The sequence below is a fragment of the Haemaphysalis longicornis genome, unplaced genomic scaffold, assembly GCF_048455015.1.
Source record: "Haemaphysalis longicornis isolate Haplotype H1 unplaced genomic scaffold, Haemaphysalis longicornis Haplotype H1 scaffold_2, whole genome shotgun sequence".
NCBI classification, from domain to species: Eukaryota; Metazoa; Arthropoda; class Arachnida; order Ixodida; family Ixodidae; genus Haemaphysalis; species Haemaphysalis longicornis.
The window spans coordinates 169,454,967-169,478,786 of NW_027526295.1; the positions used below are offsets into that span (position 1 = coordinate 169,454,967).

Sequence of the window (23,820 nt, forward strand, 5' to 3'; positions counted from 1 at the left end):
GAAAAGAGGATAGAAAGGGAGAACTATGATGACAGTTTACATTCATGTTTAAAAGAGCTCAGTGTCATTTTTAGCAGTGTTAAGGTGAGATGGCCCCCTATTCGCATTTAGTAAGACAGAATTCAGTTGAGCGTGATTGATTACGTTTATTAAATCACGCGGTCATGTTTTTTGTTCGCCCGGTCCACAGCGTATTTCACACCGGCCCCGACTGCGCCTGTAGCAGCTGCAACGACGATGGTAGTAATAAGCGCGGTAAGAAAATATTCTTCGTCTTCGTTGAGGTGTTCGAGAACGCTGAGGGCTTTGAGGGCATCTAGGACATCCGGATCTGTCAGCGCGCTTAGAGATGTTTTTTTGCCTTGGAGGAGCTCTCCCAGTGACTCCAAGGTTCGCCCCGCTTTGTTCAGGGTCTCAAGGTCCAACTCTGCAGTAGGGGAAGCACGCGGCACGTCTTGCATCAAATATTGCTCTACTGCCTTCTTTTAATTTCGTTCTCATGTGCGCTGAATACATGGCGCTTTTGCATGGGCAGTTAGCAAACAACAAAGCTCAGGCTAATTGGCGAACGATGGCTTAACCTGCCCAAATGTAACTCCAAATGCCGCAGCTCGCTCTTTTATTCCTTGAGCGGAAGCGTCGCTATACCGTAGTAAAACAAACTCGTTATATTTGAATTTCACACATCCATGTAACCAGAAGCTTGCCGCAATGCCTGAGCGCACGAGAAACACACTTGGCACTTTTAAAGTGGAAGCGGCGGCTAGGATTTCGCTGTTGATCTCGAAACGATATAAATCCTTGTTCTCTCAGGCAAACACACAGGATAATGAAAGCAGTTTTGCATAAAAACCTAATGCAAGAGCCCCCGCTGTCATAGAGTCGTCGGGCATGAACAGATTTATGGAGTGCGTTATGGTTCCTTCCAAAATATGCCAAAAATACAGTTTTAAGTACGAAATAAAAATGCCGCGATACATTTGTTAAGCTTTTAAACTCCGTATGTCGTCAGAGAGTAATATAGATATAATTCTATCGCGTAATGCCCGATCCGGAAACACGACAATTTAGATGGGTGCATTTTGAGGAGTGATAACCGTCGCGCAATTTTCATTGTTGTATTTCTTTTTCACCAAGCAAGAACTTAAATGTATGGTTAGAGCCGCTATCATGGCGTAATTAGCAAAACCGCACAATGTGTCCTACGAATCGGATATATTTTGTAGATTTAACACCGCATCTTGTGGCACAGAAGAACCAGACAGACGTAGTACGTGACTTCCACACACATATTGTTTACATGACGTACTCGGTTCATCAAGAACGAGACAGCGCGTCGCTGGCACCCAGTCTCGTCACCGCTGATTCCAAATATCTGCACCCGTACGGCCCGCCCCCTCAAGCGCTTCGTCGTTCTCAATCTTTATTACCACATAAATGCAATCTGTATATAGGTGCAATCTGTATGCAGTCATGTGAAATTGAAACTAATCCTCAAATCTAAACAACCTTTATTAATGTATTTTTTTCGTGTCCTTTAGGTGAATGTTTTCGGTGTTGCAGCGTATTTAAAATCGCTCTCGTCATCAATTTTCCATTCACTGAAGTAGACATAGCTAGGCAACCTCGAAGGAATTAGAACGCGTGCTGTTGGTAGATCAGAAAATTATGTTCTTGCTCCGATGAACTACAAACTGCATGAATATATTCTTGAGTACGCCTCTTGGGCTCTTATTTATGCTAAAAAATGAGGGAGACTACACGTAGTCAACCAAAGAGGTGTACCTCCTTCTGGAATATTTTACACATAATTTAAAACACAGATAACATGCCAATCCCGCCATACAAAGGTCGAAACTGGTTACACGTGTGTTAAGACAGCGGGTTTGGTAGAAAAAGTATACAAATAGTACACACAGCGCGCTACATTGATTTACAGAGCGAGAGCCGCGTCTCTGCAGTTGCCTGTCGCACTTGGCACGGGCTTTGCTGTAGGGTGGCAGTTCCCGATCTTGCTTCTATACGTAGTTTAAAGATCGAACAAGGGCTTCGAAGAAATTTTTTTTTGTCAACAAGCAAATACCCACGAAAAAATGTTTTACTATCTTGCAACCACAGCTGTTCAATTCCTTCGGTAAAAAAATACATTTTACTTACGTTTGAGGAGCTTCTCTCCTTCAATTCCTCCTGCCTCTTGTCTGAAAAGTAAATAAACAGTTCTTAAGGTATCAAGGCGTGGTACACGTTTGGTATATGTTTGAATGGAATAAAAACCAGCAGTAAACACAGGACACAGAAGAAAATGACGGGACAAGCTGGTACTAACAACTGAACGAACAAGACACTTGAACGCCTAGAAGGTATTTCCATTCGAATTCTTAGGGTGGCAGTCTTTCTTTGGCTACCTAAAAACAAAGGTATTGGTGGTTCTTTATGTCTGCATGACTGCCTGTTTATCCCTCGAATCGGGCTCCCAGCAAAAAGAAGACAGAATCATCACAGAAAAGTACGGGTAGACAAAACCGTTCCAAATTACCGAAACTGCTATCGTAGGACATACATGTCCCCATTATTTAGCGCAAAAAAACCAAGCGCAATTGAGCCAAATGTGACAACATAACCAAGAGTGCCCGTTCTTTTAGTTCAGAATACAGGCTAGGTAGGTTTATACGATAGCAAGTGAGAAAACAACGCTTCAAAAATGACACATCAAGGCTCCCACTCGTGAGAGATAAAAACAAGCCCAAAAAGAATAGAGAAGCCACTTGTGCTATTCTAGGCAAAACAAGAATGAAAGAATAAAGAAAAGGATGCGCGCTATCCCAACAGATGGTGCGCGAGCAGTGCGAGAGGCGGGAAAATCAAATTAAATTCAACAAAAATCCAGTGAATCCATTATGAGAAGAGAGAGAGGAAAGAAGAAGAGCGTGAGACGCGGGAGCGGCGCGCGGAGGAGGAGTTCAAAGCCAGGGCAACAAACGACTATCGTCGTTCGACGACATTCGCAGACAAACAAGCTAATTTTAATTTTGAAGCAAATTTGCTAATTGCTTGCAAATTTGCGAATTTGCAAATTTGCTTCGCTAATTTTAAAGCGAAGCTTTCTACCACTACCAGCCAACGATTGTCTCGTGGCGGGCGGCACAACGAACACCCAACGCGGCGGTGGCGGGGGAGGTGGGGCCGGCGGGGGATTTCACTCACGGAGCACACTACAGATGGCGCGGAGAATTTACCCAGCGTTCCCCGAGTGCAAGTGCCAGCTGGCCAATGGCGGCGTCGGCGGTACGGCTTTGTCGTCTGCGTTAGCGACGGTTGTTTTGGGCTGTTTTGGTGCAGCTTCGCGTCCACTGTGGGCTGCCTTCGTATGGCTTGATTAACTTTTTCGACAGCACCTCCAGGGTAAACCGAACCCGACGGAATTAAGTGGTGGTACGGCAAACATACGTAAAGAATTGGTTTGCAGGGACGGGAAAGCAAAACGTACAAACCACATACAGACATATATAGCCGCTAGAGAAACGCTGCCTTTTGCGCACTGCTTGCCACTAATGGGACTCCGTTTTCTAAATTAGTAAATACCAATTTGGTTTTGTTTTACGAGGCATTAAAAAGGCCAAAATAGCAACTGCTTCTTATAAATTGCAATTATAAAAGTTCCCACAGCTTTCTCGCAATTCTCAAACTTACTAAACTAACTAGTTTAAATCGGTATAAATGGAAATCACTAAGCTCACATGCCGAATTGTTCTGGTGTCTGCGCTTGTGTGGGGCGGTGGTGTAGCCCCAAGCAAGCTCATCAGGATGGCTAGGTTCCACTGTCTCATCCTTCGAAAGACGCTCCTCTCCGTTTTCTTTCTCCTGACTTACGGCCGGGCTACAACGGCGGCGTCCGCCGCTCTATCCCAGCCATGGCCGATGGTGCTACGGCATTCGGGACGCCACCCCCGCGAATTCCCGGTAACGGCTGGGAAAATCTCAGGTTTCACTCTTTGTAGAGCCACGTGTGTCAATTCAAGTGACGTGGCATGGGCAATTGTTGTGGGTGTTGTTTAAAGCTTTGCTTTCCAACCCCCTTCACAGCGTGGATTGGAGCCAATTTTTTATACGTCTTTTGTGAGTCAAAAATGCCGAAATAATAAAAACTTTAACAGCTCTTTAGTGAGATACCACCCACCACAGCCCTGTCGTTTGAACCAAGATAGGCCAGGATGTTTAGAAATGGTAGGTTTAACTATTCCAATAAATGTTTCGCTACTAGCCCTTTTCCATGCCTGTGTCCCTATTTTTCAAAGCATACATTACAAAACTGCGTGCAAGATATTCAATTGGTTACACGTAACAAGAAAGAAAGAGTGAAGGGGTGCACGTTATAACATTGCAAAAACATACGTACGAGATTCGCACAGGGCATTGGTTAACATAGTGCGCTGGCGAATAATGTGCACATTTCCTTTGGCGGTTGTCTTAACGACACTTTGTTCCTCATGCTTCCATGCGGGAGTCGCTCACGTGCTGCTAAAACCCTTTCCCTTTGAAATTGTTTAGAGAAGGGTTTAAAAGAATTTTAAGCTATTTCACGGCTTCAGATTAAGTTCAAAAAACCACATCTAACCTGTCACGGGCCTAGAAGATATCGAACCATTTATAAAAGAATGAGCTCGAGCAGAGCAGGACTATGGCGGTTGGAATTCACTGCGAGCGGCTTTCATCCTGCAGTGAACCTAATTAGGCTGCTGCTCCTGCTGAAAATGATAGTAATCATGATATTTTTATAAAATAACACTTTATTTATTTTTTTACTTACGACACTCCTTGAACATAACTGTTTTTGGAAGCAAAATAACGGGGAGCAAAATAAATGATCTATATCATGATCACTCAATCTGGTAAATTTCCTTCGTGGTTAACTTGTTCTTGCCTCCTTCAACGTAGCGCAAGGGTTATTGCGCTCGACCGCTTTGTAAAGCACGCCTCGTGCACGCTAAGAGCACATATGCACCATACACCGGGAAAACTATCTGGTTATAAGAAATAGAACGAGCAGTAAGAGTTAAATAGGCTTACACACCATTTGTGCTGCAGTTTTATTATATTTCTCTATACGTCAGGTGGATTCCGTTTAGCGAAAAATCATATAAAATTACAGCCACAAATGTTTGCCTTTAGAATAAAAATTTTAAATCCACTTACACAATCGTCGCGTCTGGGAGGCACCATCCACCGAGAACCACAGAAAAATTAATACATTAGTTTAGACAGCGAATAAACGCAATATTTTCAACAGCCTAGCGAATAATATATGGTATAATGATGTGAGCTGGTCGTATACTTCCTAAGCCTACAAAAGTTATGTTAATCTGTAGACTCTTTTGTCTTGACTACATTGGTATTTGCATACTTCAGTTTCCAGTTCTTGGTGAGTCTGAAAAAACATTTTTGGCGGATAGCAGGAAATTTGGGAAGCCAAGATAAAATGAATTATGTGCATCCAGTCATTCATATATGTTTCAAGCCCTTCCCATTATAAGTGACATGTCTAATGAGAAAGATAGACTGCGGTAACTTCGGAATCTACAATTCCATGTAGTATTTTATTAAAATAGTTTTTGGGGATACTAAGAGTTTGGGAAGTCAAGATAAAATAGATTAGGTGCATTCAATTCAGTGTTTGCAGACAGCAAGACTTTTCGAAAGTCAAGATAAAATAGATTAGGTGCACTCAGTCTTAAAATAGTTTTTGAGGACAAAAAGAATTTTGGAAGTAAAGATAAAATGAATTAGGTGCACTCAATATTTCGTAAATGTTTTTAGCACTTCTGAAACCTGTTGCGAGGTGAAATGCACGAGACTCATGACGGTAGCTTAGGAATTTAGAAGTAGCTCCAATATTTTGTTGAAGGAGTCCTCCAAGCTTTTGTTTTAACTGCAACTGCAAAAGAACCAACGACGGTGTTTTTTTTAGAAACCAGTCCACATATTTGTTAACTTCGTGATTCTGGTAGCACCAAACAAGCGACTAAAGTTTTTGCTTAGCTCACCCAAAGACGTTGAGACAGCCAGAAGCACAAGGAAAATAAACAGCTGCATGATGGCTCGCCTTCTGGAAAAAAAAGAAAACCTTGGGCTTCACTGCTTTCTGTAAAAGAGCACATTCATCCATAAAACATTTTTTTGGACGTGACGAAAACCATTTTGGATGTCTATGTGTTAAAACTGTATATCAGTAGTGAAACAGCTACCAGCAACAAGTTACGGAAGCAGCGACCTGGTTTCAGTTTGTGGAAATATATGCAGAGTCGAGTGCACTTAACATTCCCCTGAAATTATGCCGTGGTGGCTCTAATAGGAAGATTTCGTAATTTCTAGCGCAATAATTTGTCGTCGAAGTTTGCTTCTGTTTATTAATTAAACTGCACAAAATATATATATATATATATATATATATATATATATATATATATATATATATATATATATATATATATATATATATATTTATATATATATATATATATAGGAAAGCAAGTTCTCTTTGCTGAACCGTAGGCCACAATCGTGCTTTTACCTTGTTCGATGTTTTTCTTCTCTTATATATATATATATATATATATATATATATATATCTATATATATATATATATATATATATATATATATATATATATATATAAATATTTATATATATATATATATATATATATATATATATCGTAAGGAAATGAGGGGCTCGTTGAGGCAATACAGAAGGATAGGTCGGCAGTTTACAACGCCAAAGGAGGCATAGCGGTGTGGTTAGGCTTTTTTGTTACTACGGTTAATGAAGTTAACATAATTTTTTAAATATACGGAAGAAAGACAATAATAAAAACACGCGCCCAGAGTGGGGACCGAACCCACGCCTTAAGTCTGGAAACATAAAAACTTTAGTCTGGAAAGAAAAAAACTCACACAGAGCGAGAAAAAATCAGGTAGTAGAGACAGAGACACACGAGAAAGACGTGAAAAAATAAAAATAAGTTTACTGGCGTTTCAGGAAGAGGACTTCCTTTCTTCAGAGTTCCTGAAACGTCAGTAAACTTATATACATATATATATATATATATATATATATATATATATATATATATTATAAATAAGGTTAGTAGAGACACAGACAAACGAGAAAGACGTAGAAAATAAAAATAAGTTTACTGACGTTTCAGGGAGAGGACTCCCTTTCTCCTCTCCCTGAAACGTCAGTAACCTTATTTTTATTTTCAACGTCTTTCTCGTTTGTCTCTGTCTCTATTAACCTTATTTTTTTTCGCGCTCTGTGTGAGTTTTTATCTTTTCAGTCTATATATATATATATATATACATATATATATATATATATATTGTAGTGCGAAAGACGAGCAAGTGGTGCGCAGCCACCATGCGAGCACTACCGAGCAACTGATAAGCTACGCGGCCACAACAACCGTCAGCAATGTCACTGTGATTGGCGTACGCCACTCAAGGAGATTGACCACTTGAATTGTGCAGATGACGACGAGGCAGCACGGTGAGCCACCGCAGCGGCATCGCCATCGGCGTGAAGCTCGTGAAGTGCTCGAGATATACTGCCGGCTGGAACACTTATCCGCTTGCCACTTCTGAGTGCCCCTCCTACTCTCCGCCTTCAAGGCAATAAACCCGCATTACATTTTGGTGGAGTGTGCGGGTTCCATCCTCGCCCTGCTCGGTAGCTTCACCCCGTGTACCCGCCAGCCTGGAGCTTCGGAGTCGCACCCTGCTTTCTACCGTTGGGTCCACCATGACTAGTGACGCCCGAAACACGACATCGCCTTCGCCACCGGCTGTCATCTGCTCCGGGGTGATCCGTGAGCGTGAGCCGGCGATGTTCACTGGCGCAGATGACCAGGACGTCGAAGATTGGCTTTCGGCCTATGAGAGGGTAAGCGCACACAATAAGTGGGACGATGCCATGAAGCTAAATAACGTTGGTTTCACCTTGAGGGGACTTGCCGAAAAATGGTATCTCAACCACCCAGAGGATCGCGCAACGTGGACCGCATTCAAAACGAACTTTTCGGCAGTATTTGACCGGCCTGCGGTTCGCAAGCTTCGCGCGGAGCAGTGTTTGAGAGAGCGAGCTCAAAAGGCAGGCGAGAACTTTACCAGCTACATCGAGGATGTGGTCGACCTTTGCAGGCGCGTGGATCCTTCCATGCCTGAGCAAGACACCATCAAACACATACTCAAGGGAATAGATGAGGACGCGTTCCAGATGCTTCTGGCGAAAAACCCTCAGAGCGTCCGAGACGTCATCAGCTTGTTGCAGAGTTATGACGAGTTGCGCAGGCAGCGTCGCCTCACTCGTCGCCGCCCTGTGGAGCGTGAGGAGCCGCTCTGTGGGCTGGCACTCGACGAAAACCCGTCGCTACTGAGCCGCATCAAGGAGTTTGTTCGTGAAGAGGTGGCTCGGCAGATCTCTCTTCTGCCTTGTACATCTCTGCCATCGTCGCCGGTACCAGATCCTTGCTTGTCGTCGCCACTCCGTCGAATTATTAGGGAAGAAGTCGCTGAAGTCTTACCGACAACGCCAGCTGTCCCCCAGACGTTGCCTGTAGCGGCGCCTCTATACGCTGAAATGGCGGCACGGCAGGCTCCGCCCACCGCTTACGTGCCCTTACGCCGCCCGCAGCCGCCGCCTTACCTTCCTCCAGCTTCCTCGGCACCGCTTCACAGCAACCCATGGCGCACGCCCGATAACCGGCCAATTTGTTATTTCTGTGGAGTTCCTGGTCACGTAGCGCGCTATTGCCGCCGTCGAGTCGCGCCGTCCGGAGACGCTTACCGAAGACCAGTCTTTGCTGCTAGCGCGTATACTCCTCCACGTTCGTCCAGCAATGCCGCTGCTGAGCCGCCATATCTCTCGCCTCCTCGCGAAGCACCCGATACCCGTCGGTCGTCCTCCCCTCGTCGCCGTTCCATTTCGCCGCTGCGCCGTCGTCCGAATGCCCAGGAGGAAAACTGATCGCCGCAGTTCCGGAGGCAAGAACTGCGGCGCCGTCGAAATACCAAAGCCCTGGCCTGTCTGTTACGAACGTGATTGAAGTAGTTATCGATGGAATCACCACATACGCCCTTGTAGACACGGGAGCAGCCATCTCTGTTATATCCGACAAACTTTGCCGCAAATTACGAAAAGTGACGACCTCAATATCCGGTTTCCGTCTCCGCACAGCTACGGCGCATCACGTCGAGCCTTCAGCCGTTTGCACAAGCCGTGTCTTTGTGCAAAACGCGATGTATGTAATCGAGTTCGTCGTTCTTTCCTCGTGCTCCCACGACATTATCTTGGGGTGGGACTTCCTGTCGCGTCACCACGCTGTTATTGACTGTGCCCGCGCCGAGATCTCCTTATTTCCGCTGTGTGGTACTGAAGTGCACAAGGTAACCACTACATTCAAGCTGTGCGCCGCAGAAGACTCCACAATCCCTCCAGCCTCTGCAGTTGTCGTGTCGGTAATCTGTGATATGGTGTCTGACGCAACTGTTGTGTTTACCCCCTCTAATCTGTTTATGCGTCGCCAGGGCGCCCCTCTCCCCTACGCCATTCTTGAAATCGAAAATGGCGCTAGCATGATCTCCATCTGCAATACCTCCTCTTCACCCTTAACCGTGCATCGTGGCGAGTCCCTTGGACGCGTCGAAGCTATTGACGCTCGCCTCATAAACGACTTCCCGGATGCATCCCACGTTCTGTCGCTCAGCTCGCTAAGCCCGCCTCTTCCCCGTGCATCTGATTCGGCCGCCTTCGTTCCCTCCGTAGACGACAACCTCGACCCTGTCCAGCGCAACCACCTGCTTACCCTTCTTCACCGTTTCCGATCTACCTTCGACTGCCAGCAAACTTCCTTGGGCCGCACGCAGACCGTCACACATCGCATTGACACCGGCTCTCATCCACCTTTGAGGCAACGACCATACCGCGTTTCAGCCAAAGAGCGATCCGTGATCGAAACGCACGTTGATGAAATGCTTCAGCGTGGTGTCATTAGGCCTTCTAACAGCCCGTGGGCTTCACCGGTCGTTCTTGTTGGCAAGAAAGATGGGTCTGTTCGTTTTTGTGTCGATTATCGACGACTGAACAAGATCACCCGGAAAGACGTTTACCCGTTGCCACGCATCGACGACGCATTAGATTATCTGCAAGGCGCCGAGTTCTTCTCTTCCTTAGACCTCCGCTCGGGTTACTGGCAGGTGCCGATGGCAGACGACGACCGCCCCAAGACCGCGTTCGTGACCCCCGACGGGTTATACGAATTCAACGTGATGCCGTTCGGGTTATGTAATGCGCCTGCCACTTTTGAGCGCATGATGGACGACATTCTGCGTGGCCTCAAGTGGAAAACTTGCTTATGCTACTTGGATGACATCGTGGTATTTGCGCCCGATTTTGACACCCACCTCAGTCGCCTGGAACAAGTTCTGCAGTGCCTTACCGACGCTGGGCTACAGCTGAATGTTAAAAAATGTCATTTTGCTGCCCGCAAACTGACAATTTTAGGTCATGTTGTTTCAAAGGACGGCATTCTTCCCGACCCTGCTAAACTTCGAGCTGTTGCCGCCTTCCCGAAACCGACTACCGTGAAAGCCCTGCGCAGTTTTGTCGGACTGTGCTCCTACTTCCGACGCTTCGTGCCCAACTTTGCGTCCGTCATTGCGCCTCTAACGAAGTTACTGAGCGGAAGTCATGACCTGTCTACCTGGTCACCTGCTTGCGATGAAGCCTTTGTAACCCTACGCCGCTTACTTACGTCACCTCCCATTTTGCGTCATTTTGATCCCTCCGCGCCCACCGAGATCCATACCGACGCCAGCGGCTTAGGTCTGGGAGCAGTGCTTGCCCAAAGGAAGGCGGGATTCGACGAATACGTCGTCGCATACGCGAGCCGCACTCTTACAAAGGCGGAATGTAATTACTCTGTTACAGAGAAAGAGTGTTTGGCCATCGTGTGGGCTATTTCAAAGTTCCGGCCTTACCTCTACGGTCGAACTTTTGATGTAGTCACAGATCACCATGCCCTTTGTTGGCTATCGTCGCTGAAGGATCCCTCCGGTCGCCTTGCACGCTGGTCCCTTCGCCTTCAGGAATATGACATCCGAGTGATATATCGGTCTGGACGCAAGCACAGCGACGCAGATGCTTTATCTCGCTCACCTTTATCCACTGATTCGTCCGAAATTACGGCCATTGATTGCATACAGGCATCTGAGCCACTTGAGGACATGGCAGGGCAGCAACGCAAGGACCCTTGGATATCTTCCATTTTTGACCTGATTTCGAACCCTACGGAACGTAGTGCCTCGCGGGCACTGCGACGTCAGGCCGTGCATTTTTCCATTCGTGACGGGCTTCTGTATCGCAGGAATTACCTCCCCGAAGGCCGCAAGTGGTTGTTGGTGATCCCTCGCCACCTACGCTCTACAATCTGTGCTAACTTCCACACGAATGCGCAATTCGCCCATGCAGGAGTCTTTAAGACGTACCAGCGGTTGCGGCTGCGCTACTTTTGGCGAGGAATGTATTCCTTTGTAACGAAGTTCATCAAATCATGCCGAGAATGCCAACGTCGCAAGTCTCCGCCGCAGTCACAAACCGCCCCGTTACAGCCTTTGCCCTGCCCCGCGCGCCCTTTCGACCGAGTCGGGATAGACTTATACGGCCCTCTGCCCCTGACTGCGGCCGGCAACCGGTGGGTTATCGTCGCCGTGGATCACCTTACGCGATACGCTGAGACTGCGGCCCTACCGGCTGCCACAGCGCGCGAAGTTGCTACCTTCATTTTGCACCATTTCATCCTGCGTCATGGAGCACCACGAGAACTTCTAAGTGACCGGGGCCGTGTCTTTTTGTCAGAAGTGGTCGAGGCTCTCCTGAAGGAATGCAACATCACCCACCGCAGCACTACAGCCTACCATCCCCAGACTAATGGATTGACGGAGAGATTTAACCGCACCCTCGGCGACATGCTCGCTAAGTGCGTGTCTTCGGACCACTCCGATTGGGACGCGATTCTCCCCTTTGTGACTTACGCGTACAACACTGCGACGCAGACTACTACAGGGTTCTCGCCGTACTTCCTCCTCTATGGCCGTGAAGCATCCTGCCCTCTCGACACCATTCTACCCTACCGACCCGACGCATCCGAATACACGCCTGTTTCTCAGCTCTGCAGCCACGCTGAGGAGTGCCGTCAGCTTGCTCGCAATTTTACTTCCGAGGACCAATTCCACCAAAAACATCGGCGTGATGGTGACAACCCACAAGTGGTTTTTTCTCCCGGCTCTCTCGTATGGCTTTGGGTACCAGCCACTACCCCTGGACTTTCTAGCAAGCTCCTTTCCAAGTTCCATGGGCCGTACCGCGTACTCGAACGAACCTCCGCCGTTAATTACGTTGTGGAGCCGCTCACACCATCGTCTGATCTACGCTGCCGCGGCCGCGAAACGGTGCACGTGCATCGCCTCAAGCCGTACTACGACCCTTCCGTCGTGACGTGCCCTTAGGTCGCCAGGGTGGCTCCCTTCCCGGTGGGGGGTAATTGTAGTGCGAAAGACGAGCAAGTGGTGCGCAGCCACCATGCGAGCACTACCGAGCAACTGATAAGCTACGCGGCCACAACAACCGTCAGCAATGTCACTGTGATTGGCGTACGCCACTCAAGGAGATTGACCACTTGAATTGTGCAGATGACGACGAGGCAGCACGGTGAGCCACCGCAGCGGCATCGCCATCGGCGTGAAGCTCGTGAAGTGCTCGAGATATACTGCCGGCTGGAACACTTATCCGCTTGCCACTTCTGAGTGCCCCTCCTACTCTCCGCCTTCAAGGCAATAAACCCGCATTACAATATATATATATATATATATATATATATATATATATATATATCATCATCATCACCAGCGTATCTACGCCCACTGCAGGGCAAAGGCCTCTCCCATTATTCTCCAATTACCTCGGTCCTGTGCCAACTGTGACCAATTTATCCCCGCAAACTTCTTGATCTCATCTGCCCATCTAACTTTCTGCCGCCCCCTGCAACGCTTGCCTTCTCTAGGGATCCACTCTGTTACCCTTAATGACCAGCGGTTATCTTGCCTTCGCATTACATGCCCTGCCCACGTCCATTTCTTCTTCTTAATTTCTACTAATATGTCTTTAACACCAGTTTGCTCTCTGACCCACTCCGCTCTCTTCTTCTCCCTTAATGTTACACCTATCATTTTCCGCTCCATTGCCCGCTGAGTCGTTCTCAATTTAAGTTGAACCCTCTTAGTGAGCCTCCAAGTTTCTGCCCCGTAGGTGAGTACCGGTAAGATGCAGCTGTCATGCACTTTCTTCTTCAGCGACAATGGTAGGCTGCTATTCAATATCTGAGAATGTCTGCCATATGCACCCCACCCCATTCTGATCCTTCTAATTATCTCTGCCTCATGGTTGGGATCTGGGGTCACAACTTGGCCTAAGTAGATATATTCGCTTACCACTTCCACTGCCTCGCCACCTATCTCAAACTGCTGTGCTGTCCCGAGGTTATTGATCATTACTTTAGTTTTCTGCATATTAATTTTCAGGCCCACGGTTCTACTCTGTTCGCCCAGTGCGGAAAGCATGCTTTGCAATTCGTCCCCCGAGTTACTTAGCAAGGCAACGTCATCAGCAAATCTGAGGTTACTGAGGTATTCTTCATTAACCCTTACTCCCACCTGTTCCCAATCCAACGTTCTGAATACTTCTTGTAAGCATGCTGTGAATAACATTGGAGAGATTGTGTTTCCTTGTCAAGGAGACACAATCTCCTTGACAATTGATCTCCTGACACAATTGGGAGACACAATTGTGTCTCCCAGACAAGGAGATATATATATATATATATATATATATATATATATATATATATATATATATATATATATATATATATATACTTTTTTGATGGTTATTATTAAAACAGTCAACAATGCTTTTAGTCCCTCCACCACCTGGAACTCATACGCCGGTGTCCCTCCTGCTTCTACTGTAACGAATATGCTTTAACCGGGGTGTTGCCAAACATTTTTAACTCATATCAAGAAGACAATAACCGGAGAAGTAGTTACTAGTTTTTTGTTACTATTGCTGCCCCAGAACGCAAAGCAACCTATGTCATTCAGTTTCAAAAAAGACCTGATGATATTAATGGTAAAACGCGAATTTTCTATGCTTGTGGTATAAATCCTTTGTGTGTTACTTCGGCTAGAAACGGGAACGCTAGAATACGAACGAAGAGGTTTGCTTTACGTTTTTGTACCTCTCATCCTGTGTGGATTAATGGGACCAATTAGCGCTACCCTGCAAAACTGAGACCAGAAAAGAAATCGATTTGTAGTCCTTGAATGAAGGGCAATAGTATGAAAACGAGGAATGCGAGTGGTTCAACTGAATTTCATTCGGTTAAGGATCCCCTTAGGAAATAAATGTTGCATGAAGACCAGTAATCTTACCTCAGTCGCCTAGCGCAAGGTTCCACGATCACACTGCAGGCTTCAAAGGGCAGGGTTTATAAGCTACAAAGATTAACTGTGATATCAGTAAAAATGCATGTCGCTCTAACTAGGCCTTTCTTGACGCAGCTTTGATATGAAGCACTTGAAACAGATTGCGTGCCCACGGAGATAACGGAACTAAAAGGTAATTTCTCGGCATGACCTTTTCCACCCCGCAGAAAAAATGCAAGCTATGTCTATAGTTGAGTGAACGCAGCTTATCTTCTGATTGACCACGTATCGAGGTTACTGGATACAATAAATTCCTTACTCAGACAACTGCGGCTGCGGCATGCTAAGACTGCGTCATGTTCGCGCGGTCAAAGTTCGTGCGGTTAAAGTTGCCGGTGAATTGAAGTACACGTCACCTCGCGTGTTACCTTGCGAAGGGACAAATGTGCATTGTTAGAGTAAAAAATAAACATTACACATGCAGGTAGATAATTCCGACTGATTTTTCGCCTCATGGTTGATAGTATAAACCTAAAACACTTCGGAGATTTGGGAAATTGCCTCATAGCCGGTGTAAACTACTAACCCCAGATTTGAAACGCTCCCGAATATCTCCTATGTCCGCATGGAATGAGCTTGTCGCATCAAAATTACGCATAGGATTGTCGACAAGGCCATATCCGCATGGTTTTAAGTTTCAGTACTGTTGCTTTTAGTGTGTGTTGCACTGGCGTCGTAACTATTTTGTACCTGGAGGAGCGAAAGATATGCTACCATAAACATCACCATCATCATCAATTATAATATCCTTACGGTTATTTTTGATACAGCCTCGTTTGTTTTCTGAGTACTTCTGCTTGTCTGTACAACGGCGCCACAATGACTGGTGTACATAAATAATCACGATCAACCCACATGTGCGCCCGCGCCTGGCCCACAGCTGATTCATTCAATAAAAAAAAATGGCCATTTGCTCCTTTCGTTGCAAATGTCGGCGAAAGATGATAGTCGATTGGCGCCCCTGCCGAGTAATAAATACCTTCCTTCTCATTCCCGCTCCCCTGTCATGCGGTTTCTCTCCCGTCTCCTTCCTCTCAAGATAACACGCTAGAGGTTTGCTCAAGTCAATTTAAATTTACCGCGTTCCACCGCTCCAAGTCAGGTGTCTCAATGCCAGCGCTGCCGTACGACAGAGACGCGCGCAAATCGGGCCACCCTAATCCATTGTTTATGGAACCACGTTGCCCTAGTCCACGCGGGTTCTAAGCGGAACGTGCGACCTATGTAGTAGAGCCTTTCGTTACTGTTACCGTTTGATTTCTTAAAATGCCGCCAGGAGCTACACTCTTAGCCAAAAAGGACTAAAAGTTCGTCCTTTCGGGGACTAACGGCCTCTGCCACAATCATTAGTCCCTTTGGGGACTAACTGCGAGGGGACGAACGGTTAGTCCCCCACCCGGATGGTCCGCTCCGACACTCCCCAAGGACGAACTGCGTAGAGTGCAGAAAAAAAGAAAGTAACTCTGGCACCAGCAGGGATCGAACCCCCCTGAGGGCCGGAAATATACACAAGGAACCCGACGCGCTATCCGCTGGACCACGCCGCCGGGTGCTAGCTGGGGTAGATAATATTCAAGTGTACAGCGTGTAGTTCTGTGCATAACGGAACAGATCCATTGCAACTGGTGCCCGAATTTCTATCTGTGCAAGCGAACGTGACCGCGTTTTGCGCTTTGCACTTAGCGCTTTGCTAGGTTTAAGGACAATTGCTCAGTTCGATTGGAAGTAGAGCGTCACAACCATAGTTTTTCTCGTAAATAACAATCAACTCGTCGTCGCCTAGTTGAGATAGGTAGCTGGGCGATCGGACGACTCATTTGTTTCCGCACAAATTAGCGCAAGCTAAGTGCTTTCTTAGTGTTCGATACATATGTTAAGTGCTCTATGTAACGTATGTGAAAGGTGTCGTCTGTGTGAGTGTCAGAATAAGGAAACATGCCATATTTTCCTGCATCGGCGAAAGCGAATTCGGTGTTGCTTAGCCTGAATTCTTCAAATTCACGTCGCTAGACGATTGCGACTGGGAAATCCAAGCGGGTTTTACAGCAGTTGCAGCATTGTCATAGCTTTGGTGCCCAAGGCAATTATGTACCGAGTGTAAAAGATAACTTCAAGACGCTTACCTGTAGCGAGCATTTTTGTGTTGCAGTTGTCATCAGCAACATGCGTTTTTTTCTCGTCTGTCAAACATATTCATTACGCTCAGGAATCCACTTTTGCTATTGTCACTAATTTATGCGTTACTGTTAAGGCGCTTAAAAGCTTTCATTGGCCGTTATTGCCTCGCACGAATCGTATGCAACACAGCCTATCAACATAACCTCGCCGAGAAGCGTATGGCAGTCGCGCTTCGCCGCTCCTTGCCATTACCCGCCGCTCTACTAACCCTAGGCGATTTTCTTATGACTAACATCAATAGTTTCTCCCGTGGCACCATTTAAAGAACCCAGTGACTGCAATGGCTTGTGTTTTGGAAATATAAAACTGTTCGCAGACATATGCGCGAAAGGGCAACGACGACGCCATTAGGAGATTAACGACGCAGCAAAGAGACTAGCTGCATGCGTTTCGTCTTCCCGTTACTCCTTATAGATCGGCGGGGACGAACAGTTAGTCCGCATTTATGCACACGGCACGTACTCTGCCGCAGATACTCCCCTTGAAGATGAACGGTCGCCCGCTAAGACTAACGGCTGTATTTTAGTCCCCATTTTAGTCCTTTTTGCCTAAGAGTGTATAGTAGCCCAGGCAAAAGCAGGCGGCGGAGTGAATGTTTTTTTTGCTACAGTTGCTGTAGTATCACAAAAAATTCCCCGCATTTCCCCGAGGGGAAGAATGTGAAAGTGCGAATGCACGAGTTGAATTTGCGCGGTTCGGTAATGTTCGCGAAAGAGAGATCCACACACACACACACACACACACACACACACACACACACACACACACACACACACACACACACACACACACACACACACACACACACACACACACACACACACACACACACACACACACACACACACACACACACACACACACACACACACACACACACACACACACACACACACACACACACACACACACACACACACACACACACACACACACACACACACACACACACACACACACACACAACTACAAAGAAAGAAAGATGCATTTATTCACAGACACCTATTTGTGTTGTCGTTGTACTTGATTGCTAGAGCGGATCTCAGCTTTGAAATTTCGTGTCAGTACTCCTTTAGGCAGGTGCATTAGCCCTTCTCACGCCCGATTCCCCACGTGGGTATGTGCCATGTCAGCGGCCAGACAGCGCGCGCCCATCTCCCCCCCGTTGCCAAGGAAGACGATGAGATTCCTGGCCAATCCCCCACGTGGGTATGTGCCATGTCAGCGGCCAGGCTGCGCGCGCCCATCTCCACGTGCGCGGACATCGCCGGTGGACGCAGGTTCAGGGTCGCTTAAGAAGTGCATTAGCACTTAAAACGAGTCATACGTGAAGTTTTAATAAAAAAGCAGGGCGAATATCGCTTATGTATTGATTCTCTAACTTATAATTGCGTAATGTCTTGTTCTTGTTCAACAATGTTGACAAGTATGAACATTGTCACCGGACTTCAACGTTCATATTTGGCTTTGGGTATATAAAGCTAACGCACAGCTTCTGTTTCACAGCCGACTACTGGCGAAAAAAGACACCCCAAAACAAACTTATCTCACCAAATGGCTCCATTATAGGCAACTCACCCGAGCCAACCCTGAAGATAATGATTTTGTCTTAGTGATTACCAACTGCCTCAAGAGGGCAACCTTCCAATGTGAGGCCTCACCACACCAACCCGTACCGGATATAACACAACTAGCATTACGAGCCGCCACGCAGAGAGCACAGCTTAAAGCTATAAGAACTGACAGACCCCTTGATTGGAACACGTATGTGCGACTTGCTCGACTCTGCCTGCCGTCCACACGCTATCCAACATCGCAGACAAGGATGAGAATCCCTCTGTTCAACACTTGAAGGGCTGTCAAACTCTTCACAGGCTTGGCTGGTAGTGCACTACATTGTGGATCCCCGCAACCCACTCTAACCAGCGCTACACATACCAGTAGCAGGGGGCATCTAAAAAGAGGCACTTGTCAAACTATTTGCAGAGCAATTCACGCCCGTCAGATGCAGCACTCAAACAATAGACATTCCGCGCCGGAAAGAGGCAGATACGGCTTCGTCACTACCTCAGCTGCTTACGCCCTCGAAAAGTGCCTCGCCTCTCTATCACCGTCTCTTAGCACCCGAAACAGTGCCTTCATATCGGTGGCCTACAATGTCACAATAATCATCACAGAACTCCACACAGCACTAGAAAACACAAAGCGCCGAAGCGCCCCGAGACATGATGGAGTAACCTACCAAGCACAGAAAACCCTTGACGAGCCTGAAAATCATGGACTCCTCAATGCCTACAACAGAGCATAAGTTCACGGAGAGCGCTTCACCAACAAACGCCGCACAGTAACCACCCCAGTTCTAACGAAAGGCAAACCCAGCTCGTCCTCAACGTCCTACAAACCAATAGCCCTAACCTCTACCATATACAAAATCACGGAGGCAATTGCCCTAGACCGTCTAACATGGATCAGTCAACTCGATGGGACCTTCCAGGAGCAACAGACCGGCTTGAGGCGGCACCGCTGTGCAGCTGACTCTACAGCCGATGTAGTCTCTCTCCTCGAAGAGGCCAAGTACAACAATCAAGCTGCTTTGCTTGTCTTCCTCGACATCTAGGCAGCTTTCGACAACCAACCACACTCTCAATGTGAAAGCGCGCTCGACGACCTTGCAATTGTGGGCCACTTACGGAATTACCTCCACGCCTCTCTTCACAGGACCTTCACAGTTAAAATCAGACACATAAGCAGCACTGAAAGGCGTGTCACAGTTGGGTGCCCAGGGCAGCAAACTCTTTCCCTTCCTTTTTAACCTCGTTCCCTCCTGTCTACCTTATAGATCTCCCAGACAAAAACATGCGGGATACATGTCACCATTTATGCAGATTATATTGCACTCTTTGTCTGAGGAACCCTAACTGAGACAGATCTTATCCGAACCTGCCAACAAAAAAACTTGGGCAGCGTTGTCAACACACTTTTAGATCTTGGCCTATAAGTCTCGCCAAAAAAACAGAAGCCGTCCCCCAGCAGCGAAAAAACCACGCCACCTAACAATTGGAAGCCAAAAAATATCTTCGGCCCTAAGGATACCTAAGGCTCCTAATCAACCACTAACTCACGTGGGGGGCCGACCTCAAAGCCCTCGAAAAACAGGCTGAGGCTGCAAAAAAGTCACCCGCAAACTCCTCGCCTATGGGAAGTGCTGTTCTCCCGCCTGGGAACTATATATACGAAGCCCTAGCAGGTGCCCTGATACTCTGCGCCCTAACCGTCGTCAGCCTCACTGCTATTCAATGGCAGCGCCTCGATTCCCACCAACGCTCAACAGTTCGCTTATGTATTGAACTTCCGCGCAGCTCTCAAGTAGCGAAGACCCCCTCTGAAGCTCGGGCATAGCCCTTTCCTTTATAAGCCAAGCAAAAGGGCTTCAAACACAACGTCCGCCTCCACAAAACACAGGACGGGATAGCACTTCTCCGACCGCCTCCAATCTAGACCGCACTCTCAGATGGGAGAACTGGCTGCACTCTACCAAGGAATATTCCCCTCCACACATAAGCACCACTCAATCTCAAAACCCGTCCTGACCCTCTATATAAAGAAGCACTTTCACTGTGCCTTATAATGCACAGTTGGGGTGTTTTATCTCTCTATTTCTCTATCTATCTCTCTAGCTAGATAGAGAGATACCTTTCGTCACTGAGATATATAAGGCGATCGGGACGAAGGGGACGCCAAGTCCAGAACCCCGAATGCAACAGCTCGTTCCCTGCCCTCTCAATCAGTTCACTCTGATCTTGAGCTGATGAGCTGGTTAAAGCTGTCTCTCATTTCTCTAGTGAAGTTCAATATCTAATGTTTGATTGTTCGCCCCCGAGCATATATCCTTGGACATGGCTAGGTTTTGTGGAAGAGGTATGTTTTCCGCATTTAGCACAGCTTTTCGTTAGCGTCGAATATTTCCTACCAGCCCTTTCCGCACATCTAGATTTCTGTGTGATAGAATATGTAGATTGGTCTGTATCTTCATCAAAGTTAGTAATTCTTCAGCCTTGACAGCCCCTTGTAGCACGGTAACGATCGTGTTCGTAGGCATAAAGGCTCCGTGCGCTGTTGTTTCGAGCACAACCGCAGCGCTGCCGAACACCGGCGCCGTCAAGAATCGGTTGTTGGTTAGCACGAAGAAGCCACTGTACGGGGCGGAGATTCCACAGACGTTGCGAAAACGCCGGGCTAGTAATGCGTATTTCTGTGTATTGCTGTGTCTACGGCTCCCGCAACACTTTCAAAAAGGTCGCGAGCAGGCCGCCGAAAAAAATAGTTTATCTCGGTTCCCTTTATGTGAAACTAAAATGCGGCAGCGATGAATCCGAGCAGTGCGACGTGCTATGTAAACTACGACGATTCGGGTTTATACTCGGGGATCTCCTTTCTGTGCGCGTCCGCTATGAGCTTTGGTGGGGAGCTGTGGCAGCCGGCGCCCGACGAAACGCGCATATGCAACGCGAACTTCGTCTGGAATAAAAACGGCACGCCAGCATACACCCCACTGCGGCAATCTTCGTTGAGTACTACGGAATACGACGCGGAGTAACGGTTGACACGCAACTGCAAGGATTCCACAGGCAGCCTTCTCGCCTGTCTGTGTAGGTTTCGATCCAGTGATTTCGGTTGGCAGACGTTTTAATGCGTAGCATTCTTTGCCGAGTACCCTCCCCCCCCCCCCCCACCCCGACAGGACCTTGAAACGCCCTGCATTTCCACAAAAATGCAGATATCGTGGAAGTTCCACCTGTAGTCGTTATAACAGCGTAAACGGAGAAAATTCTTCGAACGAAAGTTTGAAAAAATAAAAACAAAAATAAGAAAAATACGGTAAATGGCAAATCCATACCCAGCTTTTTCCTTAAAAATTCCGACCACTCAAGAACCTTGCCAAACCGCTTCAGGAAAGTGATATTTTGCATAAAGCAAGAAGTCAACGGGAAGATGCAAACTATGAAGGAACTTCTCAGGATTCTGAAATTGTTCTGTGTAATTCGCTGTCAAATCTTCATTGATTTGATTGATTGTAGGGTTTAACGCGCCTACGCAACGCAGGCGATGAGGCGCGCCGTAGTGGAGGGCTCCGGATTAATTTTGACCACCTGGAGATCTTTAACGTGCGCTGAAATCTCGAACACACCGGCGTTTTTGCTTTTCGCCTCCATCAGAAAAGCGGCCGCCGCGGACGGGAATCGAACCCGCGACCTCGTGCTCAGCAGCGCAACGCCTTAGCCACTGAGCCACCGCGGCGGGTCGCTGTCAAATCTTACTCGCCATGCATATGTCTTGGATAGTTTCCATGGCTCTAGAACTTTTTCGCGCGACGTGCAAGACTTGAAACTGTGTACAAGGCAAGTTTAAACCCCAATATTAGCTGCGGGAAAATAGTATTCATTTCGTTAAATAACTACAGAGTAATCACTGTTGAAAGGACTGCCATGAGCGGGAAAGCTGCACATGCGTAAAACGCCCTGCGTTTTCGCAATGCAGATATCCGTAATGTTCTACTTCTAATATCTATATAACAGCGTAAATAGAGAGAATTGGTCGAAAAGGATTTAGAAAAACCAAAATATTGGCTGAAAAAAAAAAACGGCAGCATCTCCACTCCATGGATGATGGCGAGGGTGCGGAGTACGGGGACTCGAAGCGACATCGAAGTTGCGCCCCGAGTGACATTCGATTTGCGCCCCAACCGTCATTCGATTTGAGCCGTGACTTGCACCTTGGTTATTCCCTAAATGTAAACTGCAACTCACGGCTCAAATCGAATTTCGCTTGATGTTCGCTTGATGGTGGTGTGCGCACGGATGGACGCGGACGGACATTGGGAGGTCCTATTGTACTCCGCACCGTTACAGGTGAGGGATTAAGTCGTTTGACTCTCCGTTAGCAATCCACGGTCGTAGCCCAATGGGTAAGATGACTGACACTAACTCTGTCTGGCCTACCAGACACAGGCTCGAATCGTGCCGGTGCCTGTGTGATTTTTTGCGGTTTTAAATGCTATGCGCATGGACACGGGCGAACATTGTGCGGTCCTAAGGTACTCCGCACCTAAAACTCACACTCAATAGAAGCGGCATAAGAATGCTACGCATTATTAGATGCGATGGATCTCTTGCTCTGAGGCATGTCCCTCCTGCATCGGCGTAGTCCGGCGTCCGCACGCCAGCTGCGCATGCGCGACTCTCCTCCCGTCTTCTCTCCGACAGCTGTGAGCGCAACGCTCTCACTCCGTCTCATTATCATAAACAACAGCTGTGTGCGCGCGCTTCACTCGCTTCGCTCCGCTCCCGTCGCACAAGTGTGCGCTTGCGCGACTCTCCTCCGTTGTCTCCTCTCCTTGAGGCGCTGTGAATATAAAGCGGGTATCGCGCTGCGGCGGTTCAGTCAGCGCTCGCTCTCGTTCGACTTCGCGTCACTTTGCTAGACGACTGCAGGCTTGGCTTGATTCTTCCGATGAAGACGTGATGAAAGCGATGGTCCCTTCAGCGAGTGGTGTGACACAATCCAATACCAGCATCACTCCAAACAAACCCCCCGATGCGTCGCATCATACCTGGGTTCCCTCGCGGGAAGATGGGAGCAATTTTTAGTTAATTCTCTGAATTTCTGCAGAATTTTTTACTAGGAGTCGTTGTATCGGGGGCGTGTCCATCATGACATCCAGTATATTTTCCGTTGGAAGAGACGGTACTAGTGCATATCTTGCTTACGATAGCCGATTCCTACTTTGTTTTCACAGTCGCTTCCTTTGCGGAAAGAAAATGGCTTACATAATGCCTTCTAATACCAGATTTGAAGACCTTTCTGGTAACCGTGAACTTAGGAGGTTCAGGGCTGCCATATGCTGTCCTGGGGACGGCATTTATTTGGATATCTTCGGCGATAGTAAGTTTGTGGTACGGCAGCGATTACCATGTCGGGTTCATTCTAAGTGCCTGCATGAGTCTTTTCGTTTCCTCTTTCACTGCTGCTCTTCCCTATGCAGGCGAT

At 47.3% G+C, this 23,820-nt stretch overlaps 2 protein-coding genes across 2 annotated transcripts; one reads left to right on the plus strand and one right to left on the minus strand.

The window, feature by feature from the left end:
• Positions 1–128: 128 nt before the first annotated feature.
• Positions 129–14,672, minus strand: LOC144168411 (uncharacterized). Its single transcript, XM_077697406.1, has 5 exons — positions 14,542–14,672; positions 6,042–6,103; positions 5,194–5,206; positions 2,158–2,198; positions 129–427 (listed from the first exon to the last, which is right to left on the minus strand). The coding sequence occupies exons 2-5, from the start codon at positions 6,088–6,090 to the stop codon at positions 150–152; spliced, it is 381 nt and encodes a 126-aa protein (XP_077553532.1). The 5' UTR covers positions 6,091–6,103; positions 14,542–14,672; the 3' UTR covers positions 129–149.
• On the plus strand, positions 7,799–19,390 carry LOC144168412 (uncharacterized). Its single transcript, XM_077697407.1, has 2 exons — positions 7,799–8,668; positions 19,268–19,390. The coding sequence occupies exons 1-2, from the start codon at positions 7,799–7,801 to the stop codon at positions 19,388–19,390; spliced, it is 993 nt and encodes a 330-aa protein (XP_077553533.1).
• Positions 19,391–23,820: the final 4,430 nt, after the last annotated feature.

What these genes read in the sequence shown, in the direction of transcription:
- LOC144168411 (XM_077697406.1), bottom strand. Translation starts at nt 6,090, where the DNA reads ATGCAGCTGTTTATTTTCCTTGTGCTTCTGGCTGTCTCAACGTCTTTG. An exon ending in AGGAGAGAAGCTCCTCAAAC is followed by an intron (nt 428 to 2,157) that starts GTAAGTAAAATG and finishes CCCCTACTGCAG; the next exon opens with AGTTGGACCTTGAGACCCTG.
- LOC144168412 (XM_077697407.1), top strand. Translation starts at nt 7,799, where the DNA reads ATGACTAGTGACGCCCGAAACACGACATCGCCTTCGCCACCGGCTGTC. An exon ending in AGGCTCCGCCCACCGCTTAC is followed by an intron (nt 8,669 to 19,267) that starts GTGCCCTTACGC and finishes GGGACCTTCCAG; the next exon opens with GAGCAACAGACCGGCTTGAG.